This window comes from Cryptomeria japonica, chromosome 3, assembly GCF_030272615.1.
Source record: "Cryptomeria japonica chromosome 3, Sugi_1.0, whole genome shotgun sequence".
Taxonomy (NCBI): Eukaryota; Viridiplantae; Streptophyta; class Pinopsida; order Cupressales; family Cupressaceae; genus Cryptomeria; species Cryptomeria japonica.
In genome coordinates this window covers 37,816,646-37,840,315 of record NC_081407.1, presented here as the reverse complement: position 1 = coordinate 37,840,315, position 23,670 = coordinate 37,816,646, and the positions used below count along the sequence as shown (strand labels likewise).

General features: G+C 38.2%; 1 protein-coding gene across 1 annotated transcript in view; it reads right to left on the bottom strand.

Moving 5' to 3' along the window:
• LOC131873943 (uncharacterized) overlaps positions 1-23,321 on the bottom strand; it is a 52,754-nt gene extending 29,433 nt beyond the window's left edge. The window contains exons 1-2 of the mRNA XM_059217125.1: positions 23,225-23,321; positions 16,331-16,503 (exon numbers count right to left, since the gene is read on the bottom strand). Of these exons, the coding sequence (XP_059073108.1) occupies positions 16,331-16,503; positions 23,225-23,321 (270 nt within the window). The remainder of the gene's footprint in view (positions 1-16,330; positions 16,504-23,224) is intronic.
• Between the last annotated feature and the right edge of the window lie 349 nt (positions 23,322-23,670).

Here is a 23,670-nt window from a genome sequence, read left to right as displayed (position 1 = left end):
CTAATAGATGGAGGGGCCGGTCTAAATATTTGTACTCGAAAACTTATCCGTGCATTGGGTTTCTCATAAACAACCATTGATCCTAAGAAAAGGATGACAATCAAAGCATATGATGATAAAGAAAGATCATCAACTCGTGGTATTACCTATTCAAGTAGGACCAGTTCATAGAGATACTCTATGTCAAGTCTCGTACATAGACTTATCTTATAATATAATTTTGGGTCCTCCTTGGATCCATGAAATGCAAGTAGTGTCATCCACATACCACCAGTGCCTGAATTCCCATATGATAGATAAGAAATTTCCATCACCGCAAACATAAATCATTTTCCATATTGCAATAATCTCAAAGCAACTCAAAATATCCTAGTGCCACATAACAGGGAAGCTCTCACTTCCACATTATCAAACAGTAAAGATCAGCTTAAATCTCTATCCATAGATTTTGAGAAAAATATGAAGTTAAAGGACAAAGGCATGGGAGAATACTCTTTTGAACCATCCTTATGTCTATCAAAATTTCCAATTTCACTGAGGTCTCATGGACAACCATCAACATCCAAGAAAAGATCTTTACAACCCATCAAACTCTTTGATAGAATGTTTATTCAAGCAAAAACACTAGCAAATGAAACAAAAGACAAGGATGTCTTGAACTAGTTGTACAAAGATAACAAGGACACACAAGAAGCAATGTTAAGTGTCACGCTCCCAATAGAGAAATATGGCAATAGATTCAAAATCATGCAAAGGATGGGATACTCAAGAAAAGGTCCTATCGACAAACGACAAGAGGGTATCGTAGAACCAATTCAACCACACTCACAACTTGCTAAGGACAAACCTGGACTAGGATATGGACAACATCAACATCAACTTGATCAATGGAATAGACAACGAGCATCTGCATGGCAACAAAATCGACAAAAATAAACCGCGTGGCGACAACAAAAGAAACAGGCATTAACACAACAAAAAACAATTGATAAGGTAGCCCAAAAGCACCAGGAAGAGGAGTATGAAAAACAACAAGAAGAGCTTGTCATACAAAGAGAGGAGGCTTCTCACAAGAAGATACATAGATTGCAACCTAGTACAAAGCCTGATTCAAATGGAATGCAAGAAAGTTCAGAGACAAAAGCAAAAACTGTACCAGTGGTCAACAAACCCTTCTCACCAAATGATATCCCCATCATATACAACAATAGAGTCCTAGAGAGTGATTCTTAAATAGACTCACATGAATATGAATGGGATACTTGATCTAATGTAATTGAAGATATTGATATAGATTTAATCCATACATATACACCCACGTCTGATGAAGGACAAGGCTCAAGGTCTAGATTATTTGAATTTGGACCACAACATATCTATGAATACAATGAGAATGAGCAGCGTTGCTACAAAATAGGCAATACTAAAGTGAGTACCATCATAGACCTCGATCGTATTATTGAAAACTTTGACAACGTTTCTATCATGACCCTTATAAATGTCGACCTAAATCCAGCAAACGATTCCTTGCCCCTCATCCATCCTGAACTCATAGACTGGGAACAACCTGAACAACTCAACATACCTATCTTTCCAGATGATGACACTATTGTCTATTACCTTTGTTTGATAAATCCATAAACATGTTCCACCAGAAAATCTCATAACGAAGTTCTCGATCAGGAGAGCTCCAAGTCTCTTAGTCGCAAAATGAATGAAATCAAAAATCATTCTAATGGTGAATACCATTCAATGGCAGTATTAGATCATAAAAAAGTAAAAAAAAAAAAGGACGTATCCAATGGTGAAAACCTCTTCAAGGCACCAAAGGATGAGAGACTTGACACTTTTCCTAAACATTATCAGGAGAGATTACCAATTTTGATTGAACCAACTCAATCAATCAATATCGGCATTGAAGCAACAACAAAGACCATACATCTGGCAGAGTCATTAACTGAACATGAATGACCCGAATTCACCAATTTCTCCAAAGAAAACCAAATCAATTTGCTTGGTCCTATGTAGATATTCCAGGGGTAGATCCCGATTTGATCATGCACCACTTATCTATAGCTCCAGGAGCTAAGCCAGTCAAGCAGAAATTGAGAAAAATGAACCCATATGTCGACTTTTTGGTTAAAGAAGAACTAAAGAAGATACTTGATGTAGGATTCATTCGACCAATAGATTATGTTGAATGGATCTGTAACATTGTACCTGTATCCAAACCAGATAAAAGCATCAGAGTTTGTACAGATTTCAGGGATCTCAACAAGGCTTGTTTGAAGGATGACTTTTCTTTACCAAACATCGACACAATTGTAGATCTAATAGCAGAACATGCTATGTTATCATTTATGGATGATTTCTTAGAGATAATCAAATAAAAATAGCACCAGAAGACCAAGATAAAACAACATTTACATGTCCATGGGGTACTTACTATTGGAATGTCATGCATTTTGGCTTGAAGAATGCGGGAGCAACCTATGAACAGGAAATGACCACAATATTTCATGACATGATGCACACATTCATGGAAGACTACGTAGATGATCTATTGGCCAAATCATTTAAAAGAGAAGGACATCTAGAAATTTTAGACAAAATATTTCAGAGGCTAGAGAAATTCAATGTACGACTAAATCCTAAAAAGTGTGTCTTCAATGTAACATCCAGAAAAATCTTGGGATACGTAGTCTCGGAAAAAAGAATCGAGGTGGACCCCGCAAAGGTACAAACAATAATGGAGATACCACCTCCTACAAATATTAGTTGGCTAAGATCTCTACAAGGATGACTATAATCCATAAGAAGATTCATTGCTCAACTAGCTGACAAGTGCCTTCCTTTCACTTATCTTCTCCACAAGAATGTCCCATTTAGATGGGAAGATCAATGTGCAATATTATTCCAACAACTCAAGCAATATCTGATCCACCAATAGTAGGCAAACCTCTTATTCTTTACATATCAACTACAGAGGTATCACTAGGAGCATTGTTAGCACAAGATGATTTAGCGGGAAAGGAAAGAGCAATATACTACATCAATAGGACATTGAATGGTTACAAGCTCAACTACACATTCATTGAAAAACCTTGTTTGGTTATGGTGTTCACTTCTCAAAAAATTCAACACTATATGCTAGCTCACACAATCAAGCTAGTAGCAAAGATCAACCCATTAAAATATCTACTCAAAAAAGCCACTATCATAGGAAGGATAGCTACATGGGTAATGATTTTGCGAAAATTTGACATTCACTACACAGACATAAGAGCAATCAAAGTTCAAGCCATAGCAAATCAATTGGCAAAAGCTCCATTGAAAGACAATCATCCAATGCATGTTGAATTTCCAAACACAGATGTCTTGAAAGTCACAACAAAAGCATGGGTTTTGTACTTTGATGGATCATACACACAACATGGATCTGGTGCGGGTATTTTATTCGTCACTCCAAAAGGATACACTATTCCAAGATCTTACAGATTGATGTTTCCTTGCACAAATAACATTGTTGAGTATGAAGCTCTAGTAATAGACATCAAAATGGTCGTAGAGTGGAAGATCACATATTTGAAAGTCTTTGGAGACTCCCAATTAGTCATTAATTAGGTTAACAATGACTATCAAACAAAGGATGACAAGTTGATGCCCTACAAGCGCATGGCGGACAACTTCAAGAAGCACTTTGTGGACATCAAATTTGAGTAGATTCCAAGGTTAGACAACAAAGCTGTCGGTGCCATGGCAACCATCGCCTCACTCCTGCAAATACCAGACAAATAGAATCATTATGAGTTCCTGGTGGAATAACTGTTTTCCCTTGACTATGACAATTTTGAATCCCAAGTCATATGCCACATAGTCGGCTCTGACTAACCACTCTATGGAAAGATCTACACCTACCTAAAAGATAATATCCTTCCACTAGATCTATCTCAAAACTAGAAACACAACTTTATTTTTCAAGCAGTTTGTTACACCCTAACCACTGACACACTTTACCACCGAGGTCTTGATGGTACTCTTCTTCAGTGTCTTGATCGTAACGAATCTGAAACCGCCTTGTAAGAACTTCACAATGATATTTATGGTACACATTCAAGTGGTCCTACTCTCGCCAAGAAACTTCTAAGGATGGGATATTATTAGCCGACTATGGAAAAGGAATCATACCAATTTGCGATAAAATGTCCAAAATGCCAAATTCATGGCATCTTATACATGCACTGATACAGGAGCTGCAACCATTCACTACATCATAGCCATTCTGTCAATGGGGACTCAACCTAGTGGTCAAGATTCATCCTTCCTCATCAAATGGAAATAAGTTTATCATCACGGCCATTGAGTATTCTACAAAGTGGATAGAGGTTGTCCCATTGACTACTATTACCAACAAACAAATATCCTCTTTTATCCTGAATTATCTCATTTGTTGGTATGACATTCCTAGTTCCATTATCACTGATAATGAAAGAACATTCAAGAATCAAGATGTGAGAGAACTGTGCAAACGATTCCATATCCAACATTGTTTCTCCACATCTTACTATCCACAAGGGAATGGCCAAGAAAAGGCCTCAAACAAAACCATCCTGAAAATCCTCAATAAAACAGTGAACAAGGTTGGTTGTGATTGGCATGTACAACTCAACCCAACATTATGGGCCTACATAACTAGCATCCACACCTCTAGAGGAGCTACACCATACTCACCTGTGTATGGATCAGAGGCTACTCTACCTATTGATTTTGAGATTCCATCACTCAGAGTATCACTGAAGGGACTAATTCTAGATGAGGAATATCGAGTAAACAAACTACAAGAATTAGAGCTGCTAGATGAACACCGACAACGTGCTTTTGATCACCTCAAAGTATATCAGCAACACATGTGTAGAAGCTAAAATCACAAAGTAAAACCAAGGGCATTTCAAACTAGTGACTTGGTACTAAAGGAAAATTCCTGCAATCAACAGGATCGGGAAAAGAAGGGAAAGTTTGAACCAAATTGGCTAGGTCCTTTTGTCATCATATCAACTTATGGATCCGAGAAATATCAACTGACTACATCAGAGGGGGACCTATTTGATGAACCTATCAACAACGTGCATCTCAAAAAGTTCTATACATGAGTTATCCAATGCACAGATAAGAGAAAAATACAAAAAAAATAAAAAAATAAAGAAAAATACAACAAAAAAATAAAATCAAGAAAAAGGTATTAAAATAAAAAAAGTACAATAAAAGAAAGTAGTGAAAACCTGGCAACAAGTGCTATTTGCAACAGATTGTTTCTTCTATCTATAGGTGCATATATGATATCTTTTACATCCATCTGAGCTAAGCCAATGGCCATTGCAGACCTTTTAATGCATCACAATCTTGGATGCACTTAGCGTAGTCATCTTCCTTGGTTATTCGAATAGCTATCTGTATCATATCTCACCATGGCTTGGTGAATAATGTATATATCCATGTATCGAAAGAAGTGTCCATAGCTAGGGGCAAAATCCTGACCACAACTGGGGGCATCTCGACTTTTGGGTATAAATAAAGTAGATAACCATCGAAATGGAGACATCGCAACAAAACCAAAGATCATGACAAACATAAATGCTTGAACAAAAACAAAAATTAGAACTATCAATGGTAGACATCAAAACCAGAAGTTGAACCAACCAAATAAAGATCTACTTGCAAGTTGTTTTATCTGACACAATACATAAAGTAGCATGCATGTTCACCTATGGTTGTTTTTTAATTTTTGATATCATATCTCCTGAGCGACTCAAGGATGTCTTGAAACTAGAAATGCAAGGAAGGAGTGTGATTTTTCTTTGTCAACTCTTTGTGAGTGAAGCCATATTACTATGCAAGTTTGTCTCAAGACATGATCATGTAACATATCACTGAGGACATTTTAGATTTTCATAGGACATAGGTTAACTCTTGTCTGTTTTACACAAGCAACACTCAGGTCATCTTGGTTCAATTATATCTCGATGCTTATGTCATCTTGTAATATCAAAATCCATGTACGTTATACTCAGGTCCTTATGGTTCAATTATACCATGATGCTTGTATCAACTTTCAACATATCAAAGGCTCAATGATGATAAAAGGGAAGCACTATAAAATTTGATTTCAAGGATGACTATATCAACGAGTGATTATTTCATATCATATTCACCTTCATTTAGTTGCATTAATTAGTCATATCCACTTAGTTGCATATCATTGGTTGGTTAATATCATTTAAAAGGTTGCATTAGTATAATTTTGTATCTCATTTTCAAGATACATCTCATTGCATTATTTTGTTGATTTTGCATCTCATTTTCAAGATACATCTCGTTGCATTATCATGCTAGTTTCACATCCATACATCTCATTATTAGTCCACAGTGCATTTCATTGCATATCATATCATTATCACAATGCGCTTAGTTGTATTTTTATTATCATATCAAAAGTGCATTATCATTATCATTTAAATAGTGCATTTAGTTGTATCATATCATTAAAATTTGCATTTAGGTACATTATCTCTTTACATATCATTGAAATTTGCATTAGTTGCATTATCATTTTAACTTTGCATTTAGTTGCATTATCATTTTATCGTCATTTTCATATCATTTAGAGTGCATTTCATATCATTAATCATTTTAGTGGCATTCAATATCATTAGGTAAATTATCATATCATTTATCGTTACATTTAGTTGCATTTTCATATCATTTAGTTTCACTGTCATTTCATATCATTTTAACTTTGCATTAGTTGCATTTTCATATCATTTAGTTTCACTATCATTTCATATCATTTTAACTTTGCATTAGTTGCATTATCATTTCATTATCATTTTAACTTTGCATTAGTGGCATTATCATTTCATTATCATTCATATCATTTAAAGGTACATTTTGATGCATTATCATTTGGTCTCAATATCATATAGTTGCATTACCTATCATTTAGCTCATTCTCGTTATCATTTAATGATAGTTGCATTATCATTTGGTCTCATTATTGTAGTTAATTTCACATCAAATATCCATTCATACAAATTGCATTAGTCTCATTAGCATATCATTTAATCATTAGTTCATATAGAAACATTTAGCACAAGCATTTATCATCTCATCATAAAAAACATTAAGGAGTGTTATAGGGGCATTTTTTATACCACATGTGCATTGCATTCATATCACAAACACAAACATTGCATCCCAGGTGCATAATAGAACATCCATTTATCACATATAGAATCCATATCATCAACTCATTTGCATATCGTAAAGCATCTGCATATTAGTAAACATCATCACATAGGCATATCACCTTCAAAACATATAGATCACAATATCATAAATCACATCATCACACAAATAGAATCATAAAAAAAAAATCATGTAGATCTGCATATCAAAACATCTAGATCATCAAAGCAAAAACATCCATATCATGTATAATCATGTCAGTATCTTGTGCAGGAGTACCTAGGACTTAGGCTAGTAGTTTTCTCAATTTTGTCTTGTACTAACCCTAGCCAAGTCAGTTGGTGAATAAGGACTCCAAGAGGGTCCAAGAGTTAGTGTTTTGAGTCAATGTAGGCCTAGTTTGAGTTCATTCTTCTTAGGTTTGCATTTTTGTGTAAATAGTGGATTTGAGTAGGTAATTGACCTTCTTGATGGTCAAAAATGTCAAAACTTGGTATAGGCATTAGGGAGGGTTAAATTGGTCTTAGGTGTGTTTCAAAATTCATGTGTGATGAATTAGAATAGGTCGCATAGGTTGGAAAGACCAAAAAGTGCAAAAGTGCAAAATTGCAAAAAGTTGTCATGACAACTTTTGAAAGTTGTCATGACAACTTTTGAAAGTTGTCATGACAACTTTTGTCCTGAATTGGTTAGCGATGGAGTTAGGGATTGTCCAGCACCCTAGGATGACTCCACATGTGGGAAAAACTATAAATACCCTCTCTTTCATGGTTACCAAGGTTAGAGAATGTTTTTTGTAAGTTCAACAATCTGAAACTACTCATTTTCAAACTAGTTGGCAGCATTTTGGCTTGATTTTACTCATTTTGTAATTGAAAATGGATGGAATCCATTGATCCAGAAATGGATTGAGTTTCTCTAGTGTGTTACAGTATTGTTGGTTTCATTTCAAGCTTTGCAGATAGTTTTTAATAGTGTTTTCTTGCTTTAGTTTGTAAATAGCCAGTTTTGGCTTGTGTATAGCCAGTTTTGGCTTTTGTATAGCAATTTTTGTAAAAATAGTTGCCCCATGAATTCCACACGTGCTTCCATCACAGCTTGTTTGTACATGAAGGGGACCCACCTGTAAAATGTATATATGCAGGGAACCACCTTGTTCTAGGCGAGTCCAGGAGCAATCTGACTAGAGGAAATAAGGTGAAAATGATGTGCAAAGTGCAGGGGTGAATGCCAAATCACCATATAAGATTTTGGAGGGGTCCATGGAGTTGGTAAATAGTTTCCAATGCAAGGAGAAGCCTTGAAAAGGTCATTTAATTCTCAAACCCCAACTTGACCAGTCACTGCCAGCTAGAAGGCCTAGAAACCCTTCAAAACCCTCATTTTGGGGTTAGCATATTGTATGGTGGAATAAGGAGCCAAAATCATAAAAAAATCTTGAGGATAGATGAACCATTGAAGAAAAACCAAACTTTATATGAGGTCTTTTGGACCGTTTTCACTCAAGCCCTAAAAAAACGGTTTTAGGAGGCCTAATTGGGTTAATTCCTTGTAGCCCTTTTCTAGGCAAAATCTTGAAATCGATAAGAAAGAAAATGGTTGCAAACCTCAAATGGATCCTGAATTCAAAACATAAAAGAAGACACATCCACACCTCTACATCATCTCACAATGGTAGGGGTCAAATTGACAAATTGAAGCCAAGAAGCCATAATTGAGCACATGGAAGCACTATGAACTGGTAGGGTTCCTAGCCAAAACACTTGAAGAAAACACCTTAGAATGATCAAGAATCAAGCCCTAGAAGAGAATGAGAAGGACTTGGAGGTATAGAGAGCAACTAGGCCTGGTGAGTTGGTGGAATTGAGCAACACCAACTAGGTGAAGTGTTGAGCAAACTACGTGAACCCCATCAAATTGGTATTAGAGCCTATAAGATTTGGGCTAGGTGAGTATATGTCCTCAGTGGAATCTATAAGAGATAACAACATGGTGACCAATGCAAAGTTGGAAAAGAAAGTGGATGATCAAGAGGAAGAGAATAGACTCCTGAAGGAGAAGTTGCTAGAATCGGAGAGTAAGCTTGGTGAGGTTGAAACCAAGACAGATGACATGTTGGTAAAGGTTGAAGGAGAAGAAGGGAAGGGTAAATAAGTGTCAAAGATAGACAAGGTGCCTGAACCTGACCCTGTCCTAGAGAAAGAACCTTTCCTGAAGGCATTGAAGGCCTTAAGTGGTAAATCACTAGAAGGATTGCCATTGTTCACTGGTAAGATGGAGGCTGAAGTGGTCCTAGAATGGATAGAAGGAATGGAGAACCATTTTGAATGTGAAGGCATAATTGAAGCCCAAAGAGTCAAATTAGCCAAGTCAAGGATGAGAGGAGCTGCTCTCACTTGGTGGAAATTTGTGCAAGATGAGAGGAAGAAAATGGGCAAAGCGCCCATCTCTTCTTGGAAAGGGATGTTAGTCAAAATCAAATAAGTCTATCTCCCTGATGACTATGAAGTGAAAATTCATAGGAAGAGGCAAAACTTAAGACAAAAAGACCTTGATGTCAGTAGCTATATGGAGGAGTTTCACAAACTTAGCCTTAGATTACATGTAGTGGAAGAAGAGAGTCTCAAGGTTGCTAGGTACCTAAATGGTCTACGGTGGAACATCCAAGAAGAAATTAGTCTAATGAGCCCAAAAACAGTCCATCAAACCTATCAACTTGCCCTTAAGGTGGACAAAAAACTAAAAAAGAAGACATGACTCAAGCAACAATAGGGGCAGAGGTAGAGGAAAAGACAATAGAGGCCATTGGGGAGTCTTTGGAGGAAGAAGTTCTGAACAAAGAACACAAGGAGAATCTAAACTCACTGAGCAGAAAGATAGTGGCACTAACAAAGGAGGATTCAATAGAGTAAGGGGATCCAACAGTGTATTTAGAGGAAGATCTAGTGGACAAGGTAGAGGTTCCTCATATTTTGCAACAATGAAGTGTTACCATTGTAATCAACTTGGTCATCCAGCATATAGGTGTCTAGAGAAGGGATCATCATCTCAAGGTGGTGAAAGGAGAGTGAGATATCTTCAAGAAGAGTCTTCAAGCAGCAAGAATCCTTAGGTTGCCTTAGAGTCAGAGGTAGGTGACAACTTCATGATAAGGAGAACGTTGATCAATGAACCAGTCAGAGAAGAGCCAAGCCAAAGAAGGTCCTTATTTAGGGTCAAATGCAATATTATGGATAAAGTGTGTAAAGTGATCATTGATTCAGGGTCTACAGATAATATTGTGTCAGAAGAGGCAATGAGTAAGCTCAAATTGCAAAGGATACCTCACAACAATCCTTTTAGAGTCACTTGGTTGAACAAAGGCCAACATGTCCTAGTAATTGAGCAAGCATGGGTGGATTTTACCATTGGGAGGTATAAGGACAAGGTGTTATATGATGTCCTATCCATGGATGCATGCCATCTTCTCTTAGGAAGACCATGGCAATTTGATAGACAAGCTATCCATGATGGAGCCAAGAATGCATACTCATTCAAGAAAGATGGAGTCACATTTAAGATTCGGTCTATCCTTGAGGAAGGTGAAAAGAGGGCAGCAGGTCCTAATGTTCTTTTGGTGAGTGAAAAACAGCTCTTAAAGACACTTGAGGAAGATGAAGGTATAGGGTTTGCACTTGTAGTGAAGCCCAAAGAGGAAGACAAGAAAGAGCAGCTAGATTTGCCAATAGAGGTGCAAGGTTTGTTGAAGAAATTCAAAGGCATAGTAAATGACTCCCCAACAAAATGTTGAAATTGCCAAACAAATCCAAGAGCTCTTAGACCAAGGCCTAATTAGGAAAAGCATTAGCCCTTGTGCTATCCCTACCGTGGTAGCACCAAAGAAAGGTGGTACTTGGAGATTGTGTACTGATTCTAGAGCCATAAATAGGATCACCATCAGATATAGGTTCCCTATTCCTAGAATAGAAGACATAATGGATTGTTTAGGGGAAGCAAAGTACTTTACCAAGATTGACCTTAAAAGTGGATATCACCAAACTAGGATTAAGGAGGGTGATGAATGGAAAACTACATTTAAGACTATTGAGTGGATTGTAATGCCATTTGCTTTATCCAATGCTCCAAGCACCTTCATGAGACTCATGAATGAGGTGATGAAGGACTTCATACATAAATTTGTGGTGGTATATCTTGATGATATTCTCATTTTTCAGTAAGGATAGGGCAGATCATATTAATCATTTGCAAGATGTATTACAAAGATTGTATGATGAAAAGCTAACCATGAACTTGGATAAGTGTGAGTTTGTTAAGCAGGAGTTGGTTTACCTTGGGTTTGTGTTATCTCAAGGAAACCTCATGATGGATCCCATCAAGGTTGAAGCCATTGTAAATTGGCCTACTCCTAAGTTAGCAACAGAGGTGAGAAGCTTCCATGGACTAGCTCATTACTACAGGAAGTTCATTAGGCAATTCAATGCTATATGTGCACCAATGTTAGACACCATTAGAGATGGAATAAAGGCAAATTTTCAGTGGTGTGAAGAAGCAAACAAAGGTTTTGAAACCTTGAAGGAGAAGATAGCTACCCAACCAGTGCTAGTGTTGCCTAGTTTTGAGAAACTTTTCATAGTGGAATGTGATGCAAATAATGATGCAGTAGGTGTTGTCCTAAGCCAAGAAGAAAGATCAGTAGCTTTCCATGGTGAGAAGCTAATGATGACAAGAGGAAATACTCCTCTTATGATCTTGAGTTGTATTCTTTAGTGCAGGCATTGAGGAAGTGGAGACACTATCTCCTCCCTAAAGAATTTGTGGTCTATACGGACAACCAAGCATTGTGTTTTCTAAACTCATAAGATAAACTCAGTCATAAACACATGAAATGGGTGGAGTATATGCAGGCCTATACATTCACCATTAAGCACAAGAAAGGGCAGTTAAACTAGGTAGCTGATGCATTAAGTAGAAGACTTTTGACCGTCCAAGAAATCCAATTGAGGAGCATAGGTGTTGACAGTTTTAGAGACTTGTACCCGAAGGATGAAGACTTCTCAAATGCCTACAAGGTGTGTAAGGAGTATCAAAATCACTTCCATAGTGAGTATTCTGATTTTACTTTGCAAAATGGGCTATTGTTTAAAGGTTGGCAACTTTGTGTTCCTAGAGGCTCAATGAGAGAAAACCTTATACAAGAGAAGCATAATGGCAGCCTTAGTGGACATTTTGGAGTCAATAAGACTCAAGAGTTGGTTCAAAGGTATTACTATTGGTCAAGGATGAATCAAGATGTGAAGAAGTATGTGGAGACTTGCATAGTTTGCCAAAAGGCCAAGGGTACTTCTACAAATGTCAGTTTATACCAACCTCTTCCCATACCAAATAGACCTTGGGAATGCATTAGCATGTAGTTTGTAGTAGGTTTACCAAGGACAAAGAAGGGATATGACAGTATATATGCCATTGTGGATAGATTTAGCAAAATGCCTCACTTTGTGCCTTGCAAGACTACTCATGATGCATGCCAAATAGCTCGATTGTTCTTCAAAGAGGTGGTGAGGATACATGGTTTACCCATGAGCATTGTTTCAGATAGGGACTCAAAGTTCATGAGTCATTTTTGGAAGACACTATGGAAAAATCTTGGCACCAACCTCTCTTTTGGATCAGCCTACCATCCTCAAATAGATGGGCAGACCGAAGTGGTGAATAGAAGCTTGGGAAACTTATTCAGGTGCCTTACTAAAGAATATGGTCAAACATGGGATAAAGTAATCTCACAAGCTGAATATGCATATAATGACACCATGAATAGGACTACTGGCAAGAGCCCTTTTGAAGTGGTCTATGGTGTGCACCCAAGAGGTATTTTGGATTTGAGAGACTTAGGTAGTGCAGCAAAAAGAAGTGGATATGCAGAGGACTTTGCTCAATCAATGAAGGAGGTCCATGAATCAGTCAAGAAAGCATTGATGGAGAACACAAGAAAACTCAAACAAAAAGTTGATGAAAGAAGGAAGAACCTAAAATTTCAAGTGGGAGATCTTGTTCATGGTGCACCTAAACAAAGAAATGCTATAGCAAGGAGTGCCTAACAAGTTGCAAATGAGAAGGATAGGTCCATGTGTTATTCTAGCCAAGTATGGAGAAAATGCATACAAGGTGGATCTACCTAGTGACATAGGATTGTCACTGGTTTTCAACATAGCAGAAATAGTTGCCTACAAGGGACCAATTCAAGGTTCAGATTGTAGTCACTCAGAGGTATCAGATGATGTGAACAACCTTCAGTTACCAGCCAAACCAAATTCAAAGGCCAAGAAGGTGTTGAGTTCAAGGATTGCCAAGAAGACAAGGCATCAAGCCTATTGGGAGCACCTCATCAAATGGCAGAGTATGGATGACGCTAAAACTACATGGGTGCTTGAGACAAAGTTTACGAAGCTTGGAATTGATTGGAATCTGATTCCCAAGGAGGTGACATGATTTTCTTTTATTTGGGAGAATGGTGCAGGAGCACCTAGGACTTAGGGTAGTTTTCTCAATTTTGTCTTGTAATGAACCTAGCCAAGTTAGTTAGTGAATAAGGAATCTAGGAGGGTCCAAGAGTTAGTGTTTTGAGTCAATTTAGGCCTAGGTTGAGTTCATTCTTCTTAGGTTTGCATTTTTGTGTAAATAGTGGATTTGAGTAGGTAATTGACCTTCTTGATGGTCAAAAATGTCAAAAATTGGTATAGGCATTAGGGAGGGTTAAATTAGTCTTAGGAATGTTTCAAAAGTCATGTGTGATGACTTAAAATAGGTCTCATAGGTTGGAAAGACCAAAAAGTGCAAAAGTGCAAAATTGCAAAAAGTTGTCATGACAACTTTTGAAAGTTGTCATGACAACTTTTGTCCTGAATTGGTTTGCGATGGAGTTAGGGATTTTCCAATGCCCTAGGATGACTCCACACATGGGAAAAAATATAATTAGCCTCTCTTTCATGGTTACCAAGGTTGGAGAATGTTTTTTGTAAGTTCAACAATCTGAAACTACTCATTTTCAAACTAGTTGGCAGCATTTTGGCTTGATTTTACTCATTTTATAATTGAAAATAGATTGAATACATTGATATAGAAATGGATTGAGTTTCTATAGTGTGTTAAAGTATTTTTGGTTTCATTTCAATCTTTGTAGATAGTTTTCAATAGTGCTTTCTTGCTTTATTTTGTAAATAGCCAATTTTGGCTTGTGTATAGCAGTTTTTGTAAAAATGGTTGCCCCATGAATTGCACAGGTGCTGCCATCACATCTTGTTGGAACATGAAGGGAAACCACATGTACAGTGTTCATATGTAGGGACAAGTTTTGGAGAAGAATTTCAATATGACTATCGTCTTGTTCTAGGCGAGTCCAGGAGCAACCCGGCTAAAGGAAATAAGGTGAAAATGATGTGCAAAGTGCAGGGGTGAATGAAAAATCACCATATAATATTTTGGAGGGGTCCATTGAGTTGGGAAAGAGTTTCCAATTCAAGGATAAGCCTTGACAAGGTCATTTAATGCTCAAACCCCAACTTGACCAGTCACTGCCAGCTAGAAGGCCTAGAAACCCTTCAAAACCCTCATTTTGGGGTTAGCATATTGTACGGTGAAATAAGGAGCCAAAACCACAAAAATATCTTGAGGTTAGATGAAGCATTGAAGAAAAACCAAACTTTCTAGGGGGTCGTTTGGACCGTTTTCACTCAAGCCCTAAAAAAACCGGTTTTAGGAGGCCTAATTAGGCTAATTCCTTGTAGCCCTTTTCTAGGCAAAATATTGAAATCGGTAAGAAAGCAAATGGTTGCAAACCTCAAATGGACCCTAAATGCATTAAAAACATAAAAGAAGAAACCTCCACACCTTTGCATCATCTCACAATGGTAGGGGGTCAAATTGACAAATTGAAGCCAAGAAGCCATAATTGAGCACATGGGAAGCATTGTGAATTGGTAGGGATCCTAGCCAAAACACTTGAAGAAAACACCTTAGAATGATCAAGAATCAATCCCTAGAAGAGATTGAGAAGGACTTGGAGGTCTAGAGAGCAACTAGGCCTGGTGAATTGGTGGAATTGAGCAACACCAACTAGGTGAAGTGTTGAGCAAACTAGGGGAACCCCATCAGTATCATATCATTATGCATGTGTGATCCATGTTGATCCAAAGGAAAAGCACCGATACATGTCAGAAGGAATAAAAAGAATGAATAATGTCCAATGTCCCTGAATATCATATCAAACAATAAATGTGCATCAACAAGAGCTCAAGATCATCACTATCCAAAATCAATCATATACCCCATATCGCAAAGGATCAAACATACACCAATGAGTACATCATATAAAATGATCAAAAGAATATCAAAGTATACATCATCTCATCCATGTGAGAAAAAATACATCATCAGAGGGCAATCTAAGAGTGGTTGCTACCTGAATATGTTGGTTGGGCACTAGGACCACCTCCACCTGCACTTGTACCACCACCTCTGGGATCTCTCCTAGACCCCGTGACTCTCTGGCTACCCTCCTATCTTTGGGAGCCCCCATGCTCTTAGCTAGGTACAAATAATGGTCCTTGTCTCTTTGGTGGTACAACCTGATGATACAAGCTCATGTAATGCTCAACCCTCTCAAACTACCACATGAGACCTCTAATGGTATCACTAGTCAAACCTTGTGGAACAATCTATTGAATCATTCATTCAAGTTGCTCTACGTGGCCCTGCCGCTCTATCTCTATATCACACTCAGCTATCAATTGAGTGACCTATCCTTGTAACTGAGTAACCTACCCCTGCACCTGAGCAATATGTGTATGTGCCTACATCAGCTGATCCTGTACACCCTAAAGTTGAGCTATATGTCCCTATACATGAACCGATTGTGCTTATAAGCCCCGCACCATAGACTAAAGGGTAGCTATCTATGTCTGCTACTAGTGGGGAGGCACTGCAATCTGTACCACTATCGACCGAGATGATTGACAATCCTGCACTGGTGGCACCTGTGTTGCACTAACCTATATGGGAGCAGCTGGGGGTAGTATCTCCTCCTCCACCATACCAAGGGTTGTGGATCCTCATCCTCCTCATCCTCCTCATCATCATATCCAACCCCTCCCATCCCACCCATAACCTCCTCACCCTCCTCCTTTGACTCAGTCTCCTCAGAAGATCCCTCCTCCTCACTAGTCTCCTTAGACTCTGAACCCTCATCGCCCTCGCCTCCTACTCCTCCTGTTGCAACCCCTAGCTGCAATGGCCCTCCCCAGCCTAGATCCTGTCTCCACCCACCCCCTCTCCCTCTCACCCCTCATCTTGCATCTCCTCCACCTCCACCATCTCCACCACCACCATTCCCACCTCCTCCATCTACTCCTCGACCAATATGTCCTCTTGCCCTACCTATACCTCTACCTCTCATGCCTTGGCCTCTACCCTAGCCTCACCTCTCACCCCTTTGTCCTATGGGTCCTCCCTCATCATCATCATCATCATCACTCTCCTCCAAGTGTGGCACTAGATCCCCCAGTCCTGTCAATCATGGAAAAGGATGCTCCGCCAAATACTGGGCATACTGAGTTGTCATACCTAGATCCGCCAGCTGTGGTCACATATCCCACCATACATGAGGAAGAGCCTAGAACTCGGCCTGTGTTGTATAAAAGTCCAAAGGGGGACCCCAATCTTCCCTCTCCTTGTGCACTTGGGCATAGATGGCCACCCCCTACAACATCGCCTGGGAATGACCAAACTGCCAGAGTACACAAGGCAAGATGAATCTCTCAACAATATAGGGGTCCTCCCTATCAAGTATAGGCTCTCAAATAGGACAGGGATCTTTTTTGCATCCTCTACCCAAGCCTCACATTCTTTGTAAGGCTACTAGACCATTGATTCTATGTCATCTAGGACTCGTCTCCAGTACTCCAACTTCCCGAGCATGGACTGGGAAGCTACCTATCGATACATAAATAGATAAGGTAGCCCGATCAGTCGTGATCTCTCTACTATTGGGCGAGACACTGCTATGTGCTCCCAGGCCTAAATCTATAACAGTGTGACCCCCTGTCGCTAAGCTCGCACCCTCATCATACACAACCTAGTGTAGCTCGTGGTACAAGTGGGCCAACACATAGATCCCTCATGCATATCATCTTCGCTATCTCACTATCTGTCGGAGTATCCGCCCCCATCCAACTAAGAACCCATGTGATCTCCTCTCAGGACAAAGGAAGCCACCGATCAAACCTGCTAATATAGACGATAGTGGGATATACTAATCCACCATGTCTTGCCACACAACTGAATAACCACTGAGGTGCGGATCAGAAAACAAGCCCCCCCCCCCCGAATGCATCGGTCCCATCCTACTCCTCCACATCATACTGTACCACCTCTCCAATGATTGAGATCCATGGTATCCTATACACATCCTCGGGTGTCACTGTGATCTCTCCAGTTGGTAGATGGAAGGTGTTATGCTCACTATGCCATCTCTCTGCTAATGCAGTCAACAAGGCTTTGTTCTTCTGGTAGGAAGGCATGAACAAGTTATGCGACAAACCCCATATAGTAATATAAACCCTATCACCATCAGTTAAAGCTCCCTACATAGCCAACATCTTTTGGTATCGTTCCTAAAGCATCAACACACCAGGTTGGGCCTATATCACAATATCAACACCATATCGGTTGTACCTATCAAATGGATCAATCCACATGAGTCAATCAAACAATCTTCTATCAGCTCAACAAGAGATCTTAAACAATCTCATTGAGACCCTATTAGTGATGTCAGTCATACTATCATTCAGGAGTTTTGATCATAGACTCTTATCAGTCAAGTGGGTTTATCTTAGCCTATCCTATCGGTAATCAAACAGACCTCTCCTATCAGTGGATCTAGTCATGCTATCAAATCTAGGTAGGTTAATCTTAGCCTATCCTATCCAATTAGTTATCCCATATCAGTGATGAAGTCACTCTATCCAACCAGTTATCCCATATCAGTGACAAAGTCACTCTATCAAATCAAAGTTATCCCATATAGAAATTAAAATGGACCCATATCAAATCAAAGTGACACATATCGAAACCAAAGTTATCTCCTATCAAATCAAAGTTACCCATATCAACTCAAGTGACCAATATCAACATCAATGACTCATATCAAAATCAAATGAACCCATATCGAATCACATGACCCATATCGAATCCAGTGATCCATATCGCACTCAATTGTCTCATATCAAAATTAAGTATCCTATCTGGGATGCTACTCAAACTAGAGTTGTGATCCTACACTCTATCAATCAAACCATCAATTTGACATCTCACCAAGTCATATTATTGCCAACAATCCACATTTCTCAACAATTTGGACTACATCAAGACCTATCAACCATTGGACCTAATATCGGACATCATCACAATCATCAAAATCAATTTTGCAAGTATCAAAAGTGGTGAAAAATTATAAAAAACCTCCAAAGTCTTCAAAGAGATTTTAAGGATCTGACAAGACATCATCCCTTCAACACATCAACCCATCATGGCTTATCCCTTTTACCATCTCTTAACTTTTCACAAGAGTTGAACCAATGGATAATAACCTACATCCTTAGGTAAAAGCTTTATCCAACAAGCTCACCCACATGGGTTTGACCATTAAATCTTCTCAAACATTTAATGCTTATTCCCTCTCCTCTCAAGAAATCTCATGATGACACTTGCCAACATGGGATTGGGTTGAAAATCTCATATGTATTGATAACTTTCAATCTTGATCCTTCTTAAACCAACTCAATCTTAGCCATTTATTTCACCAATTCTTCTATAAATAGAGCTCATTTCCTCATATCAAGGATCCCATCTTAGTTATTTGCATCTAAGCTATAGCTAAATTATCTTTTGCAGGTTATCAAGGAACTCCATTGCCATCTTCATGCATTTTTAGATCATTTAGTTGCATTATAGTATAGATTTCATCATGCTTAGTAAATCATGCTAGTTCCATATCATCTTCATATCATCCTCACACTAGCTTAAATCTTCCCATTTTGGTAACATATCTAGTTTCATATCCATAAGCATATCACTAAGATCATGGTTATATACATTTAGATTTTTAGATTCACACATCTCTCGTTCTTTAGGTTTTCATCCTAGAGATAAAGTGCTCTTCCAAGCTAAGAGCCACCTTGAATCTGAAGGATCCTTAGAGATAGAGGACAATGAGAAGCTTTTAGATATTTTTTTGATTAACATGTTTTTCTCATATGAATCCTCTAATATAATGTCCCATTGGTGTGTTTGAGTTGTTTGTGTCTCTCTTGCAGGTGTCACTCTTTCGAGTAGACACTTGGTTTTCAAAAAGTTTCTAATTTCTTGCAAAATTATTTCTCCTCTCTTGGGGATGGGGATAATATCCAATATTTTGAATCAGTAATCGTATATCTTGGAATGCCCAAGGTTTTACTAACCTTACCAGGAAGTACTCTATGTGGGATACTCAACAGAATTATCTTGGCATTAATTATTTTTTTGTGCAAGAAATTAATATCTCTTCATTTATGCTTTATGTTGCATGTTGGGTTATTTGGCTAGGTGGCCCAATGTTTGCTTCCAATCATGAGGTGAGTCGTGAAGGGGTTGTCACCCTTCTTGTGCTACAATAAAAATCTTGTGTGATTGATCATGGGCTCAATCCTACTCAGTGGTTGATTTGGATAATCATGTCAATCAATAATCATTCCTTTTAGATAATTAATGCTTATGCTCTTAATAATTTTATTGAGAGATCTACAATCTTGGCATTGGATTGTGAATTAAATATATCTAAGTTCCACTTGGGTTCTTTACAATGACTTTAATGTAGTTGAGGCAACTTCTAATAAGGAGAGGTTATTACCTTTTTGTTGGACAACTTGTAAATGAGAGGTGTGGTTCTATATGCATAATAAGTTGGGTCTTTATGATCTCAATACTTTCCACCACCAACATCATTTTATGTGGCATACACAGAGAAACTTTTGGGTAGGAAATGATAGACTTCTTAAATAGCTTGATCATGCTATGATAATGGTACAATATTTTTTTACATTTGCATCTTGTCAATCTCTTCTAGTGATGTGTCTCCTCGATGTCACCCTATCATACCACTTTCCATCAAGTTTAGCATTAATTGGCAAGTGGTCCCAAAATGACCTTCCAAAACCAAATTCTTTGTGAATACCTCTTTGTTAAGTCAAAACCCATGATGGCTCACATGCAATACATTTGGAACCTTGAGTGTCATCCTACACAACAGTCTAGGCAGATTGTTTGGTGGAATCATGCTATCTAATGCACATCTCGCTTCCTCCACATTTATGGACACCAACTTGTCATGTTTTATTGATAGTCCTATGAGGCTACCACCTCAAATATCCATTGTGCCATAGAGGACCTCACTGTCAATCCCTTCTCTCATATATTGCAAGTCAAAATGTCTCAACTCTACCAAAAAAAATAGATTGCAGATAGCCATAATGCCAAATGGGCTCAAATCAAGGCCACAATTAACTATTTGAAGGTAGGAAATCAAGCTTACAGAGAGTTTTTTCTAGCTCCAAAGCTCCTCATTCGTCACCAAGAATTAAAAAAATAAAGGCAAACAAATGGTGCTCTTTGAGCTACCAAAAATTGTCTAAGCATTTGTCTTCCATTATGAGAAGGTTGTCATTTCTCAAAATGCTTCCTCCAAGTAAGACAAAGCTCTTCAATATTACCTAAGGGTGGTTTCGGTTAGGATTTCTAAAGCCCAAAATGCATTCAATTTCTCACTCTTGAAGACCTCAAAGAAGCTATCAATTTCATGGTGTTAGGATTCCCACAGATACTAAGAGGGGGGGGTGAATCAGTATCTAACCGGTTGATTGAATTTCTTAACTTAAAACATGTAGAACATATTATAACAGTGTACCAATATGCAAGAAATAATGCAATAAACAGAAATGAAAGCAACCACATAAGAAACACACCATAAAACAATATTTTAATGAGGAAACTCGGTGTGGGAAAAACCTCGGTGGGATTTGTAACCCACAATATTCACTTACTAGCCAATAAGAGAATATTACTTACAAGAGGGGCCTACACATGCAGGAAGGCCAATTGCCTAGAGATCACTGCTCAATGGGAAGTCTCACTAACTTACAATATGGATTATACAAATCCAATATCTTGTATTGCTTTACAATAGCATCTATAATGCCAGATTCAGTACCGGTTTCTGCTCTGCTTCTTACATAAACCCTTTAACCTATATTTCGCATAATAGGTCTGCCTTATTATTTTTCCTTATCCATTATTAAATGTCTTACAATGACTTCTTATATATATAAGTCATTTTACAATGATATCAAGTCGGCTTACAAAGTTTTTACAATAATAAACAAAATATAATATAACAAAAATCCTGTCGGCCTCTGTGTTGGTATGCTTCCTTTCTCTGCCGGTGCCGGTGGTCTAAGTGTCAGTGTAGAGTCTGATCTATTGATGCCTGTGTAATGCCTTGCCAGTGCCATAGGATTGTAAGGTTGTCATCAATGATAAAAACTTCAATCACTTACAATGTCTCATTGGAGTGTGCATATGCCAACAATCTCCCCCTTTGGCATTGATGGCAACACTCATGATAAAATTCAAAAGTGTATCCAAAACTTGTAATCCAAAAATGTGTTACCAAAAAAGATATGCTCCCCCTAAGTAGATAATTCTTCTACCAGTTATTTTTCTTATTTTGTCATACTACTACTCCCCCTTTGGCATCAATGACAAAGGTTGTCAAGGTGTCAATAGAGTTGTAGTCTCAACCATGTAACTGTGTGGTCACCATTTGAAAAAGATCAGCCAAAATCAGGTTTATACTATCCATAAACTTCTTGCTATCCTTTATAGCTACATCTGTTCTTTGAGCTGTACCGATGAGGTGTTGCATATGCTCTGATGATGTTCTCTATCCCTGTACTAGTGCCTCAGATATTTCCTTCCACATGTATGCTAGATAGTCCAATCTTGGACTCAGTCTTAGTCTCAAATTCTTTGCCTTATTTACTATTCTCTCCTTTTCTCTTCCTAGCTTAAGTAAATCTTCCTCAAAACTTGTTATCTTCTGTTCAAAAATTGATAATGTATCAAGTGAGTTAACAAAACTGTCTGCAAGTTTATTGATTTCATCCTGTACCTTGCTCATCTGCTTATCTATGTCAGTTGTTAGTAGGTTTGTCTTGCATATGTCTTTGTATAGAGTTTTGAATTCCTTCAGTAAGTTGCATAGTTCTGGTAGAAGTGTGTCAAATTCCCTTGTACACTTCTTTATCTGATCCTCAAAGAATTTTTGTTTTTCAATTTCCATCTTGTTCTTCAATGCCTCTTCCTTTATTTGCTCAATTGTCACTGTGTTCTCAGTGATGTACTTGGACAAAATGTCAATTTGGCTTAATGAATCTTTATTGTCTATATTGCAATTAGGAGCTAGCCTCTTCAAAATTGGGATTGTATCATCTATAGCTTTATAGGCCTATGAACTACAATATATTATCCTTTTGATAGAATCTAAAAGTACTTCTGTTACATTTGTTGATTTATAGCTTGCTGATGAGGAACCAACATTCTGAAATCTGTCGGTGGAGGAAGTGACCAAGCTTGTAGTGACCTCTGGTAGGTCTATTTGTGTTTGCATTTCCTTAAGCAGTGGTTTTTGTACTTCTCCTGTTGCCGGTGGCACTATTTCCACATGAATCTGTTCCTGTTCCTGTTTTGGAGCGTGTTGCTCTTCTTGTTTATCTGTCTGTTGTTCTTTCTCAGTCTCAATCTGAGTTTCTAACTATTGTCCTGTGCTATCATCTGCCGGTTTTTCTTGTGTTGTCAGTTTGATCAGTTAACGGTGGCTCATTAGCCATGTCTGTCTTACCTGTTGTATCTATATCTACCACAATGTTGACCTTTTGTGTATCAACATCTATTGTGTATAGTACTTCAGGATTAGGATTTATATCATCTACATCCATACTCTCAACGGTCGATTGATCTTTAGTAGTTGCTATTACCAGTGATGTAATTGGAGGCGGTGGGAGTAAGTTATCCTTTACTTTGATACTAGGAGATCCACCAACCTTTCCTTTACCCTTGTCCTTATCCTTCTGATATACCTTTATTGGTTTGGGGTTCATGTACTCTTCCTGTTTTTCTTTTTCAACTAGGAATATATCCCATGCATTTTTTGTTTCCTCAGTTACCTCATTGACTCTTCCAACCATTAAAGCAATATGTCAGTGTGCAGTAGAGAATACTGACCGGTTGGCTTTTGCAATTAGGTCATCTATTTCCTTAGGTGAGTTTACTGGGTAAACAACAAGT